Below are 22,586 nucleotides of genomic sequence, written 5' to 3' on the forward strand. Positions count from 1 at the left end.
CAGAAAAACAAATGGTTGGCAAGTTGCCCTATGAAACATGTCCCTGCAAGAATGAACACGAGAGAAGAACAAGCAAAGACGGCCACGACTGGAGACTTCCAGGAAGACGAACTGGCACTCTTGCAAAACCAGTGCCCTGTCTCAGGGATCTTCAAAACCCTGATCTTATCATTAACTACTGCTGGCATTTTCCCCTGAAATAAATTGGAAAGGCTTTGGTGAAACAAGACGCATGAAGATGTAGCTGATGCGAAGGACAATTTTATTCATGTTTAAAGCAGAAGACAGGAGCAAACCGGTGTCAGGAAGCAGGCACTTCTTTCCAAACCCAAGCGCGTGACAGCCCTGGAGGGATGACGCGGGGCGGCCCCAGCACCGAGAAGCCAGCCAGGAGGCTCTCGTGCCGCGGGAAGAGTGTCCAGGAACGACCTGGCTGAAGAACAGTAACGCCGACAAAGTGGGTGCTTCCCCTCCTTCTGAGGCACCGCACGCTGCACAGCTCCGTACCGCAGCAGCTGCCCCGGCTCTGCTCCGCACCTCGGGCCCGGGGACCGCTCGGCACTGGGAACAGCGCTGACCACGTGCCCTGTGCCTCCGTGCACTGCTCTGCCTGACCCAGCCCCGCGCGGTGACGCGGAGCTCCCGCAGCTCCTGTCAGCAGAAACCCAGACTCCAGCAAGGCGTGGGGACCCCCGAACCCAACGATCCTACGCTGCTCCCTGACGGCTGCACCACAGAAGAGAGAGGAGGAGGGAGCCTGTCGCAGGGCGCCTAGGCCAAGATATCGGAGGTGGAGTCTCCGGAAGCGAAGCGGATGTCATGGGCAAGGCAAGGCCCGTTGAGTTCCTTCCCAAAATCCACCAGGAAGTTCTTGTTCACGCACAGGCCGCCCTTCTCAGTGTCCACATCAATCTGCAGCATGACGGAGCCTTCCCTGCGAGGGAACAAGAGCGCAGCGGTCACAGGCAAGCAAGCCAGGGCCCTGTTTCGGGGCTCCTGCCCGCACCTCCCCGTTCCGTATGGAGGAGGAGGCCGGCTCCTTCACATCTGCTCTTCCGCAGGGAGGAGGGCGCGGAAGCTCCCTTCCAGCGGGGCCACACGCCCGCGCTCACATCTTTTCCCTGAATGCTCGATGGACGCGGGCGAACCGCCGGGAACGACGTGGCAGGCGGGCTGGAGCTTGGCTCTGCGCTGGAGAGAGACCATCGCCCGCTCTGCCAGACCAAAACCTCTGGGGGGGACACCTGGGGAGGCGCTGCCAGAGCGGCCTGGCCTGGCTGCCGGGGCTCCACGGGCGGATCCTCTCCGCCTTCCCGGCTGGAGCGCTCCCGGGCTCTCCCGAGCGCAGGCCGGGCACTGCGGCTCCACGCAGGCGGCAGCTGCACCTCGCTCGGCCAGGGGCGCCGGGGTCAGGCGCACGTGAGATCCCGCCCGAGGAAGCTGCGGGGACCACGTTAGGAGGCCCCGTCCCCTGCAGTCACAGAGGTGTCCTCAGAGCCCCCCCAGCGAGGCGCCTTTCCCCTTTGGAACGCAGGGGCCGTGCAAAAGAGGCCTCGCGCCTGCCCAGCGCTTCTCACCTGACCAAGTTCGGGTAGAACTGCTTGTCCCACGTGCTGTAGAAGGAGTTGGTGACGTACAGCCTCTTGCCGTCCACGCTGAGCTGCATTTTACTGGGGCCGCCGTACACTCTCTTGCACTGCAGGCACAACAGACAGCCCTGGCGTTACTGGCTTTTCCCGCAGCAGCCAAGCACAAGCCGGAGCAGGGAGCGGAGCGCAGCGGAGCAGAGCGGCTGCCTCCCCTGCCAGCGCAGGCAAGCGGCCAGCAGCTGCGGGCACACGGGCCGCTGCAGCGGAGACCTGCCCCAGAGCCCGCGGGCAGGGAATTTGCCGAGCAGAGCCCAAGTGCAAAGGACACCAGAGGGCAAAGAGGCCACGGAGCTCACCTTGACCACCAAGGGGTCCGGCTGGCACTTCAGCTCTTCGTCTCTGCACACGGTGACGGGTCCCCCTCTGAGGATGCTGCCTCCCACAAACACCTGGAAGCGAGGCAGGGGGAGACACGTGGCCTTGTCACGCGGCCACCGCCAGACCCTCCTAAGGAACGCAGCGGTGCCAGCCCTTCCGCTCCCGCCTTACCTGCCCCACCAGCCTGGGCTTGCAGGTCTTGGAGAGCTCATACTGGCGGATGTCTCCGTGCAGCCAGTTGCTGAGGTACAGGTACTTGTCATCCGTTGAGATGACGAGGTCCACCGTGAAGGCTAGGGCACACAAACAAAAAGCTCCAGAGAAGGCAGCGCCCACAGAGAACGCGCCTCTCCCTGCCACCCTGGACGTCGTGCCTATGGCGCATGAGAGCCGCCCGAGTGCGCAGGCTGCAGCTGGGGCAGCGGTGCCTCCTCAGGGCTTGCACAGCCCCTGCCCCCTCCGACAAGCCTTCTGCCATCTTTGCGCGGCACGGCGCTGCGGGTCAGTGAGGGGTCTCTGCCGGGCTGCACGACACAGTGCTCCGGGAGGGAAAATATAAACACCCCTCGGGGCACACAGACCTGGCATCTTGGGCATAATCCATCCTGTCACGTCCTTGGCCGGTATCCGAATCACCTCCTCTACGGCCCAGTTGTCTCTCTGCACAAGGAACATGGGCACCGCACCGTGAGCGATCCGGGCTGCTCAGGCGAGAGCGCTGCCCGGCACTCGCACGCCTGCGCAGCCGGCAAAGCTGCCGGAGGAAAGCTGCCGCTGTGCCCAGCTACGGCGAGCAGGCACGGCTGGGGCGGCACCGGCCAACAGCAGCAGCAAGGCTGAGCCTCCTCGCTCAGATGAATCCCCCAGCCTAAGGGTCCGGAGCTGGCTCCGCACGCTGCCCTCTCCACACGCCTCCTCCTTTCTCCCCGCCACCCCGCGTTTCTTCGGTGCCTTTCCCAGTCGCCCTGAAGCTCCCCACGGCCGGGTCTCCCCGGCTGCTGGCAGAACACTTGCCTCGCACTTGTAGAAGCGGTAGACAATGCCGCTCAGGGCACAGCTGACGTATCCCTCGGCAGCATCGGGGTTGTGGAGGAACTTCACGCTCAGGGGCAGAGAGTCCTCCCCCAGGTCGAAGCACTGGGTGAGGGTGTGGCAGGACAAGTTCCACACGTTCAGGCGGCGCCCAAAGACCCCTGCGGAAAAGGAAGACCACGTCAGAAGATGAGGGGCCACCTGTGGAGACTAATCCCTCCCCAAATGCTCGCACTCGGGGACAGCCCCGGCAGTGACCAGCCAGAGCCTGCAGAGAAGCCGCCGCGCTTGAGGGAGCAGCGGGAGAGGGCAGGGACCAGCCTGGGGTAAGGACAGGCGCTGCACGTCCTGCAGCCGTGCCTCTAGGACGGGCCGTTCGTGGGGATGTCTGCCTGTCCCCCCTCTCCAGCTCCGGCTCTCGCTCTGACGGCCCCGGCACCCTCCCACCACCCCGCTGAGCTCTGGCTCAGCACTTGCATCCGCATTCCCTCACCTTTCTTCAAGTCGTCAGGATTAAACCCGCGTCCCGCGCGTTTTGGGACCAGTCCGGCAGAGCTGATGAGAACGTTGTGGCGCGGCTGGTACCAGAAGTCGTATCCAGTCGGGGGGGCTTCACACTCATTCTCCCAGTTCCCCTTCAGCTCAAAGGTCTCTCCATCCAGCACAATGAATCCACCTGGGGCGCAAAAAGGGGACGCACGATCAATCGCGTACTCCGCTTCCAAAGCAGCCCGTTTCCTTGTGGAGTCATCGCCGGGCAAAGTACCTTTCCCGTTGCCAGCTGGGTCTCCCATGTTGGCAATCAGGATGTCACCATTAGGCAGGCTGTGCACTACGCTGAGGTATCCCTTGTTGCACTTCCAGAAGACATCCACTGGCTCAATCATCTGAGAAAAGGTCACACAGACACACACACCTCAGCCGGCGACTGCTCGGCTCATTTCACGCTCCCTGGCAGAGCCTTTGGCCACCAGAGACTCCTGCAAACCTCCGATGCTTGCGGGAGCTTTCGTTCCAAGGACTCCCACTTGCCAGGGGCTGCTCCTCCTTGCAGAGGAGCACAGAAGCCCCTGAGCTGCCCCTCTGCGCAGAGGAGAATGCAGCAACACCGAACCCATCACAGCCTGTCTGTCCACCGCACTGCTGGGGCGGCAGGTGTGGTGCGGGGCGTGACTGCCCACGATTAGGCTCTCTGAACGCAACAGGCGGAGAGAGAGGGACGCAAGGATGAGCAGAGCCTTCCTTGGTCTGGAAAGGAGAGAGCCGAGCGGAAAACGTGACCCAGCTCCCTAAAATCGGGGTGGAAGAGGAAATGAAGACGGAACCCTTCTTCCCTGTGTATTATCCCAGAAGCACCAGTTCCCAACTCCTTCCCAGAAACTTGTCCTTGCGTCACCTGAGGCATACCTTACACAGCTTGGGAGCCCGGCACTGGGAACCCACATCCACCACGTAAATGCGGGAGGAAATCAAACAGGGAAGAATCAGCTTGTTCCTCCTCGGTGTGGCAGTGTCAAAGCAGGCGCAGCCAGCGCTCCACCCCGAGGAATGCAGCTCGTCTTTGAGGTTGGGCATGGGCAGGCGGTGGATCACCTAGGCAGCCAAGGCAGAGTTAGGGTTCGCACAGGGAGGCAGGGAGAAACGGGGACCCTCACGCTGGCAGATGCTTCTGGCTTGGCAGCCTCCACCTGCGCGCCTGGCACTGCCTGCAGAGCTCCGGGACGAGAACACTGCTCCGTGCACTGGCTGCTGCTCCGCGTTAGGGCACGGCGTGCCGCTGAGAGGAGACCGTTCCCCATGCCGAGCAGCCACCCACAGGCTGATCCAGAGCACGTGCTCAGGAGCTCACTAGCAGCACCAAGACTCTCGGGAAGTGAGTTGGGAAGTGAGTCAGAGCCGACCTGTCCCCAGGACACCGAGCCGGAGACGACTCAACCGCAGCCAGGCACACACAGGACAGCGCAAAGACAGCAGGAAGGTGAGTTTGCAGGCAGACAACAGCCCTCTCTCACACGTACAACCGCGGAGAAGCAAGAGAGAGACCTGTTGTGACAGAACTCACCAGGGGTTTCCCAGATGGGTCTTGGCAGGGCATGACCAGGCAGCAGGAGGGAACGGTGGACAGGAGAGAAAAATGCCCAAGACAAGAAGGTGCCAGGCATAGAGAGACGCCTGGCATCCCAGGGTGGCTATCAAGCAACCTGGAGTCCCAAGCAAAAAGGAGGAAAGGTCCCGAATGCCGAGGCACCATGAAGCACAGAGCCAGCAGCTGGGCACCATCCCAGGCAAGCGCTGCAGGGACACGGGTACCTGGCAGTAACAGGGAGATCTGGGGTTGAGGTCAATGGTGGCCAGGAAGTCAGGCTGCTCCACGCAGGTTTCCCTGTAGGTGCAGGTCACGTAGGCAACCTCCTCTCTAGGAGCTGCGTAGAAGGAAAGCTTGTGTTAAAGCACGCCGTGAACCAGCCAGGCGGGAAAAGAAAAGCTTCAGCAGACCCTCAGAGAAGACTGAACTCACTTTTCTGGATGCCAAGACCTTCCTACAGGCAGCTGAACGCAACGACCTGCAGCTATTCCATCCCTTCCTCCTTGCGCACTGACAACTGCCCAACCCTGGCTCCGTTACCAACCCAGAGGCACGAGAACAACCACAGCGGAGAAGATCTCCACGGAGGTACCGTCCTGCCCCTTTGGGGGAGGGGACTCGGCACACGTTCACGGGGGTCTCCACTAACAGGGAGCTCTCTCCCAAACACCACCCGCTGCACGACACGCTCGAGAGGACTTGCCTTTCACAGCCTCCGGGCAGGTGGGGTACTCGTAGCACTGAGCTCTGCATCTGTCTGGGTTGGGGAGAAGAATAAAATGAGAAACGTCCACGTCCCAGACGGTGCCTACTCGGAAGCCTCTGTCCCACCCAAGGGACCTTCTCCCACCCCAGCTCTCAACGGGGACCTCTGTGACCGGCCCCTGCTCCGCTTATGGCACTGACGACCCCCCGACCCAGGAGAGGAATCCTCCCTGAAGCGCCACCAGGGCCGTCCCAGAACAGAGAGAACCTTCGGCCCCAGCCGGACAAGGTGCCACACTCCAGTGCCACCCCTCTCCTCCCTGCAGCGGAACAGACCTGCCAGTCCCCAGCGGGGACTCGGGTCCAAGGGGGGATGTCCGCAGCCCCCAGGCAGTGGCTGCAGCCCGGTCCAGGATGGAGCCACAAGGCTCGGAGCTGCTGTGGGCTGCGGGAGGCTGCAGAGCATCTCTTACCCATGCTGACGGCCTTCTGGTTCACTCTCCTGGAGCAGAGGTGCTGGGACTGGAGGTGCGGCTCGCTGTCTGCCTCGCCGGAGTGGGATGTGCTGTGCCGAGGCTGCTCCGAGGGGGCCTTATATACAAGGCAAAAGGGTGGGGGGAGAAAGCAGCTGCCAAGGGAGGAGCCATCGCTCCTCGGCGTTTGGGAGGTGCCAGACCAGCGCTGCGGCTTCTTTCCGCCTTGCTAACCACCAATCTAGAGGAAAAATCTGCTGGTGCGTGCAGGTCTTTTCCCTAAACACAGCCTCCCGTATCTGATCCTGGCGCTCTGGTGATCTCCAGTGGACTTCTTCAGGCTCTGGAGGCCCCCATGCCCCGGCCGAGAAACAAGCTCATTGCAGCCATCCCCCGTGCCCAGGTGGCTGCCACACAAATGTGCAGCGGCTGCAAATTCCGCACGAGGGATGAGAAGCCCATCTAGATCAGCGTCCCCACCAGCAGGCTCCTGGAGACAACAACGTGTAAACGTAGAGAGGGCACCAAAGGCACCTCTGAAATCCAGACCCCGAGAGAAGGCACGTCTGTCTGGGGGCGAGCTGAAGGCATCACGGGTTCCCTGGGCTCCGCTCAGCAAGCCAGCCCAGAGGCGCCTCTACCCAAAAGAGGCTTCTGGAGCCCTGAGGGCTGCAAACTGGGATACAGGGCTCACAAGAGGAGGCAGGGGGCTCCAACAGTGCTGACGGCAGAAGAGACTGGAGGAGCTGCCGGCATCTCCTGAACAGCGAAGGAACACACCAGGCTGGAAATGGGTGCCTGGGCAAACGCCATCTGCGCCCCTGCTGATGCAGCACCTGCAAGGTCAAGACGTGCCCGTCGCCTCGCAGGTTGGCATCTCCACGGGGGGACGTCAGCCCACCTGTGGGAAATCGGAACCTTTAGGACTCGGGGCAACTCAGCAGAGCAAAACAGTGCCTGGCCAGTAGCTACGTACCCTCCCCACCCGTCTGGTCAAGGAATACCAAAGCCCCACAGCAGGCACCGACACCACAAAGGGCCTGGCACCGGTGCGGCTGTATTACATACAAACTGGACAAAACTGCCACAAAACACCCCTGGGAAGAGCAGAGATCTCTCCTAAAGGGCCTGAGGTGCTGCAGAGAAGAATTTTGGAAGAAGGGTCCCCTCCTGAGACCACCAGCACCCTGGCTGCCACCAGCTGCCAAACTAAAGCAGGAAGAAAACACCAAGCGCCACGGAACGTGAATGAGTATCGTATCTTGTGGAAGAACGCCTCAACCAGTGGGCAAATTACACGGGGTACGTAATTGCTCCACATAGGAATGCAGACACATCTGACAGTGCTATTAAAGCAGCCCTCAGGAGATCCTCATCAGAAGCGATAGCCTGTCTCACTAGGGCTGTAATTAATGGCGCTCTGCTTCCAGAACAGCGCTTTTAACGTGCAACAGGCAGACACGGGAGCAGCCTGGCACCAGCGCCCAGCGCTCGCGCACTGCCCAGAGGCAGGTGGGACCAGCTGGCCAAAGGCCTTGTTTCAGGCAGCAGAAAAGGAGAATAATGGGAGCCTTTGATGCAGGCTGGTGCTCACTCATTCCACAAAGAGCGGACACTTCATTTTCCAGGCTGACAGGGTGCACGGCCTCAGCGTAGGCTCCAGGGAACACGGACCAGGGGATGCTGCTCACCGAAGGACACCCAGGCCTGACGGGAGGATGCAGCGGCAGCTCTGGTCCAGCAACAAGACCTGTAAGTCCAGCAGCTGAGGCAGGCCAAAGGCAGAGCAGAACACAGCGCGCACTAGCCTGAGCTGAGCTGGAGGCTGAGCGGCCAGCAGGGATCCTGCAGGAATGAGGGGCTGCCTGGCGTTTGCCTAACACCATGGCAGCAAGCCCTCGGTCCGGGAGCAGCTCCACAGCTCGGAGCAGCTCCACACGGCGTCTCCCTCCTCTCTGCTCACCACTGCTCTGAGCTGGGCACAGCTGCCCATCCTTCTCCAACCAAACCCAACAGAGAGGTTCAGGCAGCGTCCCCGAGGTGCTGCCGCCCTGGTCTGCCCGGCTGGTGGGAAGCACGACCCGGGCCAGCGAAGCACAAGAAGCTCCTGCTCCATCAGGGGCAACTTCAAGCGCGCAGCTGGTGCCTTTAGCGCAATGCTTCTGCTGTCACGATGTGCATGTCTCACTGCACCTTCTTCTCACCCCTGCACACCTGCTAATTAAAAACTTCATTAGTCTTCCGCTCATTAACAAAGTGCGCTGGTCATCCTATTTGGCTTTCCTCGGTGACGTCTTTGGCATCCCTCGCAAAACCAAGCTGCGGGGTGTAGAGTTTTCTCATTAAAACTGATAGTAGGAAGGATAAGAGCAGGCTCAGCAACACCGACGAGCAAGCAAGCGATGGTTAGCAGCGAACGCAGTCGGTGCGGTCTGCTCTCGGCCCAGGAACAGCTCCCTGTGGCAGGCACGGATGGGAAGCCGTGACATGGAGGAGCAATCAGGGGCTTCGCTGGACAGCCCACACGGAGGCGGCAACTGCTCCCCTCCTCCCGACCGTCTCTCCCAACCCTGATAGGGAAGAACACGCTGTAATTTTGATAATGGGCAAGACCAGGTGGCGCAATCTGGCGCAGGCTGGCACAGCACACAAACGCGTCAGGAGAAGACCCTGCCACACCAAGAACACCAAGTCTGCTCTGGATGCCCAGGCAAGAACTCCCCCGACGACAGGAGCACCCTCCAACCTTCCCCGCCTTCCCCAGGGAAGGCGTTCGCTTCCCGACTCACGTTGCATCACAACACACGTCCACGTGCTGCCTGCAAGGTTGGCTGGAGGCAACGTCAGCGCTTCTCCCTCGAGGCGCCTCTCCGCCTTCGCCCCACCGCGGGGCCGGCCACCCCTTCCCCTCCAAACGCGGCGGTTGCTGCTGCTGTGGGACTCACTGGGGAGGGGGCAGGAAGGTCTGGCCACAAGCACGGCAGCAGCGCCAGCCCCCTCCCCAGCACAGCCCACAGCTACGACTGCACAAACCCATCCAAAAGCCACGTCCTTAGGTTGTCATTTCAGACACCGTGGAATGACAAGTGGCTTCAGGCGGCCACCAAAGGGCCCTGAGTGTGCAGGTGAGTCACTTGTCTGGCAGCGCGGTTTTCTGCCGGATCAGCTCCTTCTCCCGCAGCCGCACAATCGCTCCATCTGGCACAAGAGGAGTGCAGGAGGAGTGGCAGCCCCACGCAGCTGGGGAGGACGGACGAGCAGGACCTGCTCTTTCTCCTCTCCCAGGCCTCTGCCTAAAGACAGGCATTAGCACCTTCCCTGAAAGGTCCCTGCGAGCACTGCAGATCCGACCCCAGGCTTACACAAATGAAATAAAACCCAGAACGGTTGACTTTCCTCCGCTGATGGAGAAGGAAATGCAGACTGGGAATACAAACGCTGAGCAGAGCAGTTTAACTAAACATTTCAGGTTACGCTCCGAGGACTCATGTACGCTCCCCTGGATGAGTTTCTGGTCAGTCTCTATTCATCCTACTAGGAACGTGAAGGCAGAATATGTGTCAGTGGTTTGCTCTTCTATCGCAGAACAGAGTGTTTTTATCTATGGTGAAACAACCTAATCGATACCCTTTTCCACTCTCTGCAATAGCCATGATTCCTATGCAAAATACTTTAAGAAACAACCAGAAAGTTACGTTTGCATCCTTATCTCCCCGGCAACTCCCTTAAGGCAAAGAAAGGTCACGTTCATGCTCAGCACAACTTCCACATATTGAGCCCAGCTTCCAAACGCTGAAATGAGCAAATGCTGCAAAAGCACAGCAAAAAGCACGCAGGAGGGTTAGGAAATCGCAGTATCCATCTGTTGCAGCCTAGAGGGGAGGAGATCAAATGTGGGGGTCTTCTGCTGCTAGGAGTTAATATAGGCTGGGATTAATTCTTGCCTCTGTTGCTATCCAGAAGGAGAGGGAAAACTGAAGGCTCATCTGAAAAGAAGACCTGGGGCAGAACGGAGTGGGCAGAACGGAGCACTCGTAACGGCTGCACCGCCAACAGGTTTTGTCAGGACGCCGGTTCCCAGTCCTGTAGCTACAAGTCTCGTCTTAACTGGGTGCATTAATGAGCAGCGCAGCCTAAGGATGCTCTCAGCTCCTCATCACGTGCCACCCTCCCTCTGAGCTGGTGCCCCAGCACAAAGCACTTCTGCGACCTCTTGGAAGCTGCAAAGGGCTTGAGGGTGCTGGTGCCAGGGAGAAGCACGTCCTCCCAAGAACTGCTGGAGAGAACAGTCGGAGCAGCCAAGGCCAGCCACCCCAACTCACCGCCTCCCCACACAGGTGCATGTGGCCGCCGCAGCCACACCGCATCCCACGTTCCCGGGATAACTCACGCGCAAGCACGTGGAACGGCCCCCGCTCCCTGGAACGCGGCTATCGGGCCCCAAGGACCCGGGACAGCCCTTGGGGGGGTGGACGAGCTGGCTGCTAGTGGCAGAGACACGGCGGGGGCAGAGCAGGGCCTGGCGGTGGGTCGAGGGTCTGGGTCACCGCTGCAGCGCTGCCCCTTGACCTTCACGGCCCCACGCAGCCCCGAGCCCCGGCCGAGCCCTCACCTCGCTGCGCGGCCACCTGCAAGTCAGGGAGGGCGGTGGGAGTGCCAGGGATGGGTGCCTGCGGGCCGGGGTCGCCCTCCCACCCGTGGAGAGGCGGCAGCACCTCTGCCGAGACACCCGCTGTGGAGGGTCTGCGGGGCGGCGAGAGCAGGCACCTTCCAAATCCACCTCACCAGCAGGGACGCCCCCGAGGAGACCCTCCATCGAGGCACGCTGGGGGCCAGACCGCGGTGCCACGCTCAAGCGATCGTGATGCTGAACAGCAGCACCCCAGGGTGCACAACAGGCGTAGCAACGTGTTTGCCCAAGAGAACCGTGAAGGAAGTAAATGAGTTTGTATTCTTCCAAGGTAAACACATAACAGGCTAACAGCTAGAAGGATCCTCTTTACATTCTAATTTTTGCAAACTCCAAGCCAATTATGGCTTTGGCTGCAAAGTGCACCCTTGTGAAGATGCTCAAGGTGAGTGGGGTTCATGTGAAGCCACGTGGGTGTGCAGCAGGTCTTGGAGGACGGCGGTCGCTGTCCCGTGTAGCACACGGGCTTACACCGTGTGACTGCGATTTGGCTTCTCACGCAGCACACGATAAACAGGAGGATGATTTACAGCTCCAGTAACTACATCTTGCTTTTGTGAAACAACAGTGAAAGAGAACAGCCAAATAAGAACTTTTAAGGACTGAGGTCACTTTGTAGGTCCTTTGGGTGAAAACACTAACTTTCCTTTCTCAACTGAGTTACGACTCTGCTGTCCGTGTGAACTGAGCAAGCTGAAAGCAATCTTCTCTCCAGCAGTGTGCCAGCCACTTAACACAAGGGATTTCACTGGAGTGTCTACTAAAAGTATTCTTTCAGACCTTCATGCGTGGTAAAGCAAGCCCTACTAAAACCAAACGGTTGGCTTGGGCGATCACAACACTACATTACTTTGACAAGGGATGTTCATTTGTGGCAGAAAAACAAATGGTTGGCAAGTTGCCCTATGAAACATGTCCCTGCAAGAATGAACACGAGAGAAGAACAAGCAAAGACGGCCACGACTGGAGACTTCCAGGAAGACGAACTGGCACTCTTGCAAAACCAGTGCCCTGTCTCAGGGATCTTCAAAACCCTGATCTTATCATTAACTAGTGCTGGCATTTTCCCCTGAAATAAATTGGAAAGGCTTTGGTGAAACAAGACGCATGAAGATGTAGCTGATGCGAAGGACAATTTTATTCATGTTTAAAGCAGAAGACAGGAGCAAACCGGTGTCAGGAAGCAGGCACTTCTTTCCAAACCCAAGCGCGTGACAGCCCTGGAGGGATGACGCGGAGCGGCCCCAGCACCGAGAAGCCAGCCAGGAGGCTCTCGTGCTGCGGGAAGAGTGTCCAGGAACGACCTGGCTGAAGAACAGTAACGCCGACAAAGTGGGTGCTTCCCCTCCTTCTGAGGCACCGCACGCTGCACAGCTCCGTACCGCAGCAGCTGCCCCGGCTCTGCTCCGCGCCTCGGGCCCAGGGACCGCTCGGCACTGGGAACAGCGCTGACCACGTGCCCTGTGCCTCTGCACTGCTCTACCTGACCCAGCCCCGCGCGGTGACGCGGAGCTCCCGCAGCTCCTGTCAGCAGAAACCCAGACTCCAGCAAGGCGTGGGGACCCCCGAACCCAACGATCCTACGCTGCTCCCTGACGGCTGCACCACAGAAGAGAGAGGAGGAGGGAGCCTGTCGCAGGGCGCCTAGGCCAAGATATCGGAGGTGGAGTCTCCGGAAGCGAAGCGGATGTCATGGGCAAGGCAAGGCCCGTTGAGTTCCTTCCCAAAATCCACCAGGAAGTTCTTGTTCACGCACAGGCCGCCCTTCTCAGTGTCCACGTCAATCTGCAGCATGACGGAGCCTTCCCTGCGAGGGAACAAGAGCGCAGCGGTCACAGGCAAGCAAGCCAGGGCCCTGTTCCGGGCCTCCTGCCCGCACCTCCCCGTTCCGTATGGAGGAGGAGGCCGGCTCCTTCACATCTGCTCTTCCGCAGGGAGGAGGGCGCGGAGGCTCCCTTCCAGCGGGGCCACACGCCCGCGCTCACATCTTTTCCCTGAATGCTCGATGGACGCGGGCGAACCGCCGGGAACGACGTGGCAGGCGGGCTGGAGCTTGGCTCTGCGCTGGAGAGAGACCATCGCCCGCTCTGCCAGACCAAAACCTCTGGGGGGGACACCTGGGGAGGCGCTGCCAGAGCGGCCTGGCCTGGCTGCCGGGGCTCCACGGGCGGATCCTCTCCGCCTTCCCGGCTGGAGCGCTCCCGGGCTCTCCCGAGCACAGGCCGGGCACTGCGGCTCCACGCAGGCGGCAGCTGCACCTCGCTCGGCCAGGGGCGCCGGGGTCAGGCGCACGTGAGATCCCGCCCGAGGAAGCTGCGGGGACCACGTTAGGAGGCCCCGTCCCCTGCAGTCACAGAGGTGTCCTCAGAGCCCCCCCAGCGAGGCGCCTTTCCCCTTTGGAACGCAGGGGCCGTGCAAAAGAGGCCTCGCGCCTGCCCAGCGCTTCTCACCTGACCAAGTTCGGGTAGAACTGCTTGTCCCACGTGCTGTAGAAGGAGTTGGTGACGTACAGCCTCTTGCCGTCCACGCTGAGCTGCATTTTACTGGGGCCGCCGTACACTCTCTTGCACTGCAGGCACAACAGACAGCCCTGGCGTTACTGGCTTTTCCCGCAGCAGCCAAGCACAAGCCGGAGCAGGGAGCGGAGCGCAGCGGAGCAGAGCGGCTGCCTCCCCTGCCAGCGCAGGCAAGCGGCCAGCAGCTGCGGGCACACGGGCCGCTGCAGCGGAGACCTGCCCCAGAGCCCGCGGGCAGGGAATTTGCCGAGCAGAGCCCAAGCGCAAAGGACACCAGAGGGCAAAGAGGCCACGGAGCTCACCTTGACCACCAAGGGGTCCGGCTGGCACTTCAGCTCTTCGTCTCTGCACACGGTGACGGGTCCCCCTCTGAGGATGCTGCCTCCCACAAACACCTGGAAGCGAGGCAGGGGGAGACACGTGGCCTTGTCACGCGGCCACCGCCAGACCCTCCTAAGGAACCCAGCGGTGCCAGCCCTTCCGCTCCCGCCTTACCTGCCCCACCAGCCTGGGCTTGCAGGTCTTGGAGAGCTCATACTGGCGGATGTCTCCGTGCAGCCAGTTGCTGAGGTACAGGTACTTGTCATCCGTCGAGATGACGAGGTCCACCGTGAAGGCTAGGGCACACAAACAAAAAGCTCCAGAGAAGGCAGCGCCCACAGAGAACGCGCCTCTCCCTGCCACCCTGGACGTCGTGCCTATGGTGCACGAGAGCCGCCCGAGTGCGCAGGCTGCAGCTGGGGCAGCGGTGCCTCCTCGGGGTGCGCGCAGCCCCTGCCCCCTCCGACAAGCCTTCTGCCATCTTTGCGCGGCACGGCGCCGCGGGTCAGTGAGGGGTCTCTGCCGGGCTGCACGACACAGTGCTCCGGGAGGGAAAATATAAACACCCCTCGGGGCACACAGACCTGGCATCTTGGGCATAATCCATCCTGTCACGTCCTTGGCCGGTATCCGAATCACCTCCTCTACGGCCCAGTTGTCTCTCTGCACAAGGAATATGGGCACAGCACTGTGAGTGCTCCAGGCTGCTCAGGCGAGAGCGCTGCCCGGCACTCGCACGCCTGCGCAGCCGGCAAAGCTGCCGGAGGAAAGCTGCCGCTGTGCCCAGCTACGGCGAGCAGGCACGGCTGGGGCGGCACCGGCTAACAGCAGCAGCAAGGCTGAGCCTCCTCGCTCAGATGAATCCCCCAGCCTAAGGGTCCGGAGCTGGCTCCGCACGCTGCCCTCTCCACACGCCTCCTCCTTTCTCCCCGCCACCCCGCGTTTCTTCGGTGCCTTTCCCAGTCGCCCTGAAGCTCCCCACGGCCGGGTCTCCCCGGCTGCTGGCAGAACACTTGCCTCGCACTTGTAGAAGCGGTAGACAATGCCGCTCAGGGCACAGCTGACGTATCCCTCGGCAGCATCGGGGTTGTGGAGGAACTTCACGCTCAGGGGCAGAGAGTCCTCCCCCAGGTCGAAGCACTGGGTGAGGGTGTGGCAGGACAAGTTCCACACGTTCAGGCGGCGCCCAAAGACCCCTGCGGAAAAGGAAGACCACATCAGAAGATGAGGGGCCACCTGTGGAGACTAATCCCTCCCCAAATGCTCGCACTCGGGGACAGCCCCGGCAGTGACCAGCCAGAGCCTGCAGAGAAGCCGCCGCGCTTGAGGGAGCAGCGGGAGAGGGCAGGGACCAGCCTGGGGTAAGGACAGGCGCTGCACGTCCTGCAGCCGTGCCTCTAGGACGGGCCGTTCGTGGGGACGTCTGCCTGTCCCCCCTCTCCAGCTCCGGCTCTCGCTCTGACGGCCCCGGCACCCTCCCACCACCCCGCTGAGCTCTGGCTCAGCACTTGCATCCTCATTCCCTCACCTTTCTTCAAGTCGTCAGGATTAAACCCGCGTCCCGCGCGTTTTGGGACCAGTCCGGCAGAGCTGATGAGAACGTTGTGGCGCGGCTGGTACCAGAAGTCGTTTCCAGTCGGGGGGGCTTCACACTCATTCTCCCAGTTCCCCTTCAGCTCAAAGGTCTCTCCATCCAGCACAATGAATCCACCTGGGGCACAAAAAGGGGACGCACGATCAATCGCGTACTCCGCTTCCAAAGCAGCCCGTTTCCTTGTGGAGTCATCGCCGGGCAAAGTACCTTTCCCGTTGCCAGCTGGGTCTCCCATGTTGGCAATCAGGATGTCACCATTAGGCAGGCTGTGCACTACGCTGAGGTATCCCTTGTTGCACTTCCAGAAGACATCCACTGGCTCAATCATCTGAGAAAAGGTCACACAGACACACACACCTCAGCCGGCGACTGCTCGGCTCATTTCACGCTCCCTGGCAGAGCCTTTGGCCACCAGAGACTCCTGCAAACCTCCGATGCTTGCGGGAGCTTTCGTTCCAAGGACTCCCACTTGCCAGGGGCTGCTCCTCCTTGCAGAGGAGCACAGAAGCCCCTGAGCTGCCCCTCTGCGCAGAGGAGAATGCAGCAACACCGAACCCATCACAGCCTGTCTGTCCACCGCACTGCTGGGGCGGCAGGTGTGGTGCGGGGCGTGACTGCCCACGATTAGGCTCTCTGAACGCAACAGGCGGAGAGAGAGGGACGCAAGGATGAGCAGAGCCTTCCTTGGTCTGGAAAGGAGAGAGCCGAGCGGAAAACGTGACCCAGCTCCCTAAAATCGGGGTGGAAGAGGAAATGAAGACGGAACCCTTCTTCCCTGTGTATTATCCCAGAAGCACCAGTTCCCAACTCCTTCCCAGAAACTTGTCCTTGCGTCACCTGAGGCATACCTTACACAGCTTGGGAGCCCGGCACTGGGAACCCACATCCACCACGTAAATGCGGGAGGAAATCAAACAGGGAAGAATCAGCTTGTTCCTTCTCGGTGTGGCAGTGTCAAAGCAGGCGCAGCCAGCGCTCCACCCCGAGGAATGCAGCTCGTCTTTGAGGTTGGGCATGGGCAGGCGGTGGATCACCTAGGCAGCCAAGGCAGAGTTAGGGTTCGCACAGGGAGGCAGGGAGAAACGGGGACCCTCACGCTGGCAGATGCTTCTGGCTTGGCAGCCTCCACCTGCGCGCCTGGCACTGCCTGCAGAGCTCCGGGACGAGAACACTGCTCCGTGCACTGGCTGCTGCTCCGCGTTAGGGCACGGCGTGCCGCTGAGAGGAGGACCGTTCCCCATGCCGAGCAGCCACCCACAGGCTGATCCAGAGCACGTGCTCAGGAGCTCACTAGCAGCACCAAGACTCTCGGGAAGTGAGTTGGGAAGTGAGTCAGAGCCGACCTGTCCCCAGGACACCGAGACGGAGACGACTCAACCGCAGCCAGGCACACACAGGACAGCGCAAAGACAGCAGGAAGGTGAGTTTGCAGGCAGACAACAGCCCTCTCTCACACGTACAACCGCGGAGAAGCAAGAGAGAGACCTGTTGTGACAGAACTCACCAGGGGTTTCCCAGATGGGTCTTGGCAGGGCATGACCAGGCAGCAGGAGGGAACGGTGGACAGGAGAGAAAAATGCCCAAGACAAGAAGGTGCCAGGCATAGAGAGACGCCTGGCATCCCAGGGTGGCTATCAAGCAACCTGGAGTCCCAAGCAAAAAGGAGGAAAGGTCCCGAATGCCGAGGCACCATGAAGCACAGAGCCAGCAGCTGGGCACCATCCCAGGCAAGCGCTGCAGGGACACGGGTACCTGGCAGTAACAGGGAGATCTGGGGTTGAGGTCAATGGTGGCCAGGAAGTCAGGCTGCTCCACGCAGGTTTCCCTGTAGGTGCAGGTCACGTAGGCAACCTCCTCTCTAGGAGCTGCGTAGAAGGAAAGCTTGTGTTAAAGCACGCCGTGAACCAGCCAGGCGGGAAAGAAAAGCTTCAGCAGACCCTCAGAGAAGACTGAACTCACTTTTCTGGATGCCAAGACCTTCCTACAGGCAGCTGAACGCAACGACCTGCAGCTATTCCATCCCTTCCTCCTTGCGCACTGACAACTGCCCAACCCTGGCTCCGTTACCGACCCAGAGGCACGAGAACAACCACAGCGGAGAAGATCTCCACGGAGGGTACCGTCCTGCCCCTTTGGGGGAGGGGACTCGGCACACGTTCACGGGGGTCTCCACTAACAGGGAGCTCTCTCCCAAACACCACCCGCTGCACGACACGCTCGAGAGGACTTGCCTTTCACAGCCTCCGGGCAGGTGGGGGTACTCGTAGCACTGAGCTCTGCATCTGTCTGGGTTGGGGAGAAGAATAAAATGAGAAACATCCACGTCCCAGACGGTGCCTACTCGGAAGCCTCTGTCCCACCCAAGGGACCTTCTCCCACCCCAGCTCTCAACGGGGACCTCTGTGACCGGCCCCTGCTCCGCTTATGGCACTGACGACCCCCCGACCCAGGAGAGGAATCCTCCCTGAAGCGCCACCAGGGCCGTCCCAGAACAGAGAGAACCTTCGGCCCCAGCCGGACAAGGTGCCACACTCCAGTGCCACCCCTCTCCTCCCTGCAGCGGAACAGACCTGCCAGTCCCCAGCGGGGACTCGGGTCCAAGGGGGGATGTCCGCAGCCCCCAGGCAGTGGCTGCAGCCCGGTCCAGGATGGAGCCACAAGGCTCGGAGCTGCTGTGGGCTGCGGGAGGCTGCAGAGCATCTCTTACCCATGCTGACGGCCTTCTGGTTCACTCTCCTGGAGCAGAGGTGCTGGGACTGGAGGTGCGGCTCGCTGTCTGCCTCGCCGGAGTGGGATGTGCTGTGCCGAGGCTGCTCCGAGGGGGCCTTATATACAAGGCAAAAGGGTGGGGGGAGAAAGCAGCTGCCAAGGGAGGAGCCATCGCTCCTCGGCGTTTGGGAGGTGCCAGACCAGCGCTGCGGCTTCTTTCCGCCTTGCTAACCACCAATCTAGAGGAAAAATCTGCTGGTGCGTGCAGGTCTTTTCCCTAAACACAGCCTCCCGTATCTGATCCTGGCGCTCTGGTGATCTCCAGTGGACTTCTTCAGGCTCTGGAGGCCCCCGTGCCCCGGCTGAGAAACAAGCTCATTGCAGCCATCCCCCGTGCCCAGGTGGCTGCCACACAAATGTGCAGCGGCTGCAAATTCCGCACGAGGGATGAGAAGCCCATCTAGATCAGCGTCCCCACCAGCAGGCTCCTGGAGACAACAACATGTAAACGTAGAGAGGGCACCAAAGGCACCTCTGAAATCCAGACCCCGAGAGAAGGCACGTCTGTCTGGGGGCGAGCTGAAGGCATCACGGGTTCCCTGGGCTCCGCTCAGCAAGCCAGCCCAGAGGCGCCTCTACCCAAAAGAGGCTTCTGGAGCCCTGAGGGCTGCAAACTGGGATACAGGGCTCACAAGAGGAGGCAGGGGGCTCCAACAGTGCTGACGGCAGAAGAGACTGGAGGAGCTGCCGGCATCTCCTGAACAGCGAAGGAACACACCAGGCTGGAAATGGGTGCCTGGGCAAACGCCATCTGCGCCCCTGCTGATGCAGCACCTGCAAGGTCAAGACATGCCCGTCGCCTCTCAGGTTGGCATCTCCACGGGGGGACGTCAGCCCACCTGTGGGAAATCGGAACCTTTAGGACTCGGGGCAACTCAGCAGAGCAAAACAGTGCCTGGCCAGTAGCTACGTACCCTCCCCACCCGTCTGGTCAAGGAATACCAAAGCCCCACAGCAGGCACCGACACCACAAAGGGCCTGGCACCGGTGCGGCTGTATTACATACAAACTGGACAAAACTGCCACAAAACACCCCTGGGAAGAGCAGAGATCTCTCCTAAAGGGCCTGAGGTGCTGCAGAGAAGAATTTTGGAAGAAGGGTCCCCTCCTGAGACCACCAGCACCCTGGCTGCCACCAGCTGCCAAACTAAAGCAGGAAGAAAACACCAAGCGCCACGGAATGTGAATGAGTATCGTATCTTGTGGAAGAACGCCTCAACCAGTGGGCAAATTACACGGGGTACGTAATTGCTCCACATAGGAATGCAGACACATCTGACAGCGCCATTAAAGCAGCCCTCAGGAGATCCTCATCAGAAGCGATAGCCTGTCTCACTAGGGCTGTAATTAATGGCGCTCTGCTTCCAGAACAGCGCTTTTAACGTGCAACAGGCAGACACGGGAGCAGCCTGGCACCAGCGCCCAGCGCTCGCGCACTGCCCAGAGGCAGGTGGGACCAGCTGGCCAAAGGCCTTGTTTCAGGCAGCAGAAAAGGAGAATAATGGGAGCCTTTGATGCAGGCTGGTGCTCACTCATTCCACAAAGAGCGGACACTTCATTTTCCAGGCTGACAGGGTGCACGGCCTCAGCGTAGGCTCCAGGGAACACGGACCAGGGGATGCTGCTCACCGAAGGACACCCAGGCCTGACGGGAGGATGCAGCGGCAGCTCTGGTCCAGCAACAAGACCTGTAAGTCCAGCAGCTGAGGCAGGCCAAAGGCAGAGCAGAACACAGCGCGCACTAGCCTGAGCTGAGCTGGAGGCTGAGCGGCCAGCAGGGATCCTGCAGGAATGAGGGGCTGCCTGGCGTTTGCCTAACACCATGGCAGCAAGCCCTCGGTCCGGGAGCAGCTCCACAGCTCGGAGCAGCTCCACACGGCGTCTCCCTCCTCTCTGCTCACCACTGCTCTGAGCTGGGCACAGCTGCCCATCCTTCTCCAACCAAACCCAACAGAGAGGTTCAGGCAGCGTCCCCGAGGTGCTGCCGCCCTGGTCTGCCCGGCTGGTGGGAAGCACGACCCGGGCCAGCGAAGCACAAGAAGCTCCTGCTCCATCAGGGGCAACTTCAAGCGCGCAGCTGGTGCCTTTAGCGCAATGCTTCTGCTGTCACGATGTGCATGTCTCACTGCACCTTCTTCTCACCCCTGCACACCTGCTAATTAAAAACTTCATTAGTCTTCCGCTCATTAACAAAGTGCGCTGGTCATCCTATTTGGCTTTCCTCGGTGACGTCTTTGGCATCCCTCGCAAAACCAAGCTGCGGGGTGTAGAGTTTTCTCATTAAAACTGATAGTAGGAAGGATAAGAGCAGGCTCAGCAACACCGACGAGCAAGCAAGCGATGGTTAGCAGCGAACGCAGTCGGTGCGGTCTGCTCTCGGCCCAGGAACAGCTCCCTGTGGCAGGCACGGATGGGAAGCCGTGACATGGAGGAGCAATCAGGGGCTTCGCTGGACAGCCCACACGGAGGCGGCAACTGCTCCCCTCCTCCCGACCGTCTCTCCCAACCCTGATAGGGAAGAACACGCTGTAATTTTGATAATGGGCAAGACCAGGTGGCGCAATCTGGCGCAGGCTGGCACAGCACACAAACGCGTCAGGAGAAGACCCTGCCACACCAAGAACACCAAGTCTGCTCTGGATGCCCAGGCAAGAACTCCCCCGACGACAGGAGCACTCTCCAACCTTCCCCGCCTTCCCCAGGGAAGGCGTTCGCTTCCCGACTCACGTTGCATCACAACACACGTCCACGTGCTGCCTGCAAGGTTGGCTGGAGGCAATGTCAGCGCTTCTCCCTCGAGGCGCCTCTCCGCCTTCGCCCCACCGCGGGGCCGGCCACCCCTTCCCCTCCAAACGCGGCGGTTGCTGCTGCTGTGGGACTCACTGGGGAGGGGGCAGGAAGGTCTGGCCACAAGCACGGCAGCAGCGCCAGCCCCCTCCCCAGCACAGCCCACAGCTACGACTGCACAAACCCATCCAAAAGCCACGTCCTTAGGTTGTCATTTCAGACACCGTGGAATGACAAGTGGCTTCAGGCGGCCACCAAAGGGCCCTGAGTGTGCAGGTGAGTCACTTGTCTGGCAGCGCGGTTTTCTGCCGGATCAGCTCCTTCTCCCGCAGCCGCACAATCGCTCCATCTGGCACAAGAGGAGTGCAGGAGGAGTGGCAGCCCCACGCAGCTGGGGAGGACGGACGAGCAGGACCTGCTCTTTCTCCTCTCCCAGGCCTCTGCCTAAAGACAGGCATTAGCACCTTCCCTGAAAGGTCCCTGCGAGCACTGCAGATCCGACCCCAGGCTTACACAAATGAAATAAAACCCAGAACGGTTGACTTTCCTCTGCTGATGGAGAAGGAAATGCAGACTGGGAATACAAACGCTGAGCAGAGCAGTTTAACTAAACATTTCAGGTTACGCTCCGAGGACTCATTTACGCTCCCCTGGATGAGTTTCTGGTCAGTCTCTATTCATCCTACTAGGAACGTGAAGGCAGAATATGTGTCAGTGGTTTGCTCTTCTATCGCAGAACAGAGTGTTTTTATCTATGGTGAAACAACCTAATCGATACCCTTTTCCACTCTCTGCAATAGCCATGATTCCTATGCAAAATACTTTAAGAAACAACCAGAAAGTTACGTTTGCATCCTTATCTCCCCGGCAACTCCCTTAAGGCAAAGAAAGGTCACGTTCATGCTCAGCACAACTTCCACATATTGAGCCCAGCTTCCAAACGCTGAAATGAGCAAATGCTGCAAAAGCACAGCAAAAAGCACGCAGGAGGGTTAGGAGATCGCAGTATCCATCTGTTGCAGCCTAGAGGGGAGGAGATCAAATGTGGGGGTCTTCTGCTGCTAGGAGTTAATATAGGCTGGGATTAATTCTTGCCTCTGTTGCTATCCAGAAGGAGAGGGAAAACTGAAGGCTCATCTGAAAAGAAGACCTGGGGCAGAACGGAGTGGGCAGAACGGAGCACTCGTAACGGCTGCACCGCCAACAGGTTTTGTCAGGACGCCGGTTCCCAGTCCTGTAGCTACAAGTCTCGTCTTAACTGGGTGCATTAATGAGCAGCGCAGCCTAAGGATGCTCTCAGCTCCTCATCACGTGCCACCCTCCCTCTGAGCTGGTGCCCCAGCACAAAGCACTTCTGCGACCTGCGCGGCCACCTGCAAGTCAGGGAGGGCGGTGGGAGCGCCAGGGATGGGTGCCTGCGGGCCGGGGTCGCCCTCCCACCCGTGGAGAGGCGGCAGCACCTCTGCCGAGACACCCGCTGTGGAGGGTCTGCGGGGCGGCGAGAGCAGGCACCTTCCAAATCCACCTCACCAGCAGGGACGCCCCCGAGGAGACCCTCCATCGAGGCACGCTGGGGGCCAGACCGCGGTGCCACGCTCAAGCGATCGTGATGCTGAACAGCAGCACCCCAGGGTGCACAACAGGCG

General features: G+C 60.4%; 2 protein-coding genes across 4 annotated transcripts; both read right to left on the reverse strand.

Annotated features, from left to right (window-relative positions):
* Positions 1 to 255: 255 nt before the first annotated feature.
* On the reverse strand, positions 256 to 8,981 carry LOC101914659 (methanethiol oxidase-like). Of its 2 annotated transcripts, none has more exons than XM_055792435.1 (12): positions 6,264 to 8,981; positions 5,789 to 5,842; positions 5,310 to 5,422; positions 4,407 to 4,592; positions 3,766 to 3,886; positions 3,493 to 3,675; positions 2,982 to 3,160; positions 2,549 to 2,627; positions 2,139 to 2,260; positions 1,946 to 2,038; positions 1,578 to 1,696; positions 256 to 934 (listed from the first exon to the last, which is right to left on the reverse strand). In XM_055792435.1, the coding sequence occupies exons 1-12, from the start codon at positions 6,265 to 6,267 to the stop codon at positions 772 to 774; spliced, it is 1,416 nt and encodes a 471-aa protein (XP_055648410.1). In that variant the 5' UTR covers positions 6,268 to 8,981; the 3' UTR covers positions 256 to 771. The 2 variants fall into 2 exon arrangements, with proteins under 2 accessions (XP_055648410.1, XP_055648409.1); XM_055792434.1 differs by having other exon boundaries at positions 2,549 to 2,623; positions 2,978 to 3,160.
* Positions 8,982 to 12,073: 3,092 nt separating this feature from the next.
* LOC129782921 (methanethiol oxidase-like) lies at positions 12,074 to 17,245 on the reverse strand. 2 transcript variants are annotated; one of them, XM_055792460.1, is made up of 10 exons: positions 17,137 to 17,245; positions 16,233 to 16,418; positions 15,592 to 15,712; positions 15,319 to 15,501; positions 14,804 to 14,986; positions 14,375 to 14,449; positions 13,965 to 14,086; positions 13,772 to 13,864; positions 13,404 to 13,522; positions 12,074 to 12,760 (listed from the first exon to the last, which is right to left on the reverse strand). In XM_055792460.1, the coding sequence occupies exons 2-10, from the start codon at positions 16,398 to 16,400 to the stop codon at positions 12,598 to 12,600; spliced, it is 1,227 nt and encodes a 408-aa protein (XP_055648435.1). In that variant the 5' UTR covers positions 16,401 to 16,418; positions 17,137 to 17,245; the 3' UTR covers positions 12,074 to 12,597. The 2 variants fall into 2 exon arrangements, with proteins under 2 accessions (XP_055648435.1, XP_055648434.1); XM_055792459.1 differs by lacking the exon at positions 17,137 to 17,245 and having other exon boundaries at positions 14,375 to 14,453; positions 14,808 to 14,986; positions 16,233 to 16,593.
* Between the last annotated feature and the right edge of the window lie 5,341 nt (positions 17,246 to 22,586).

The sequence above is a fragment of the Falco peregrinus genome, chromosome 19, assembly GCF_023634155.1.
Source record: "Falco peregrinus isolate bFalPer1 chromosome 19, bFalPer1.pri, whole genome shotgun sequence".
Taxonomy (NCBI): Eukaryota; Metazoa; Chordata; class Aves; order Falconiformes; family Falconidae; genus Falco; species Falco peregrinus.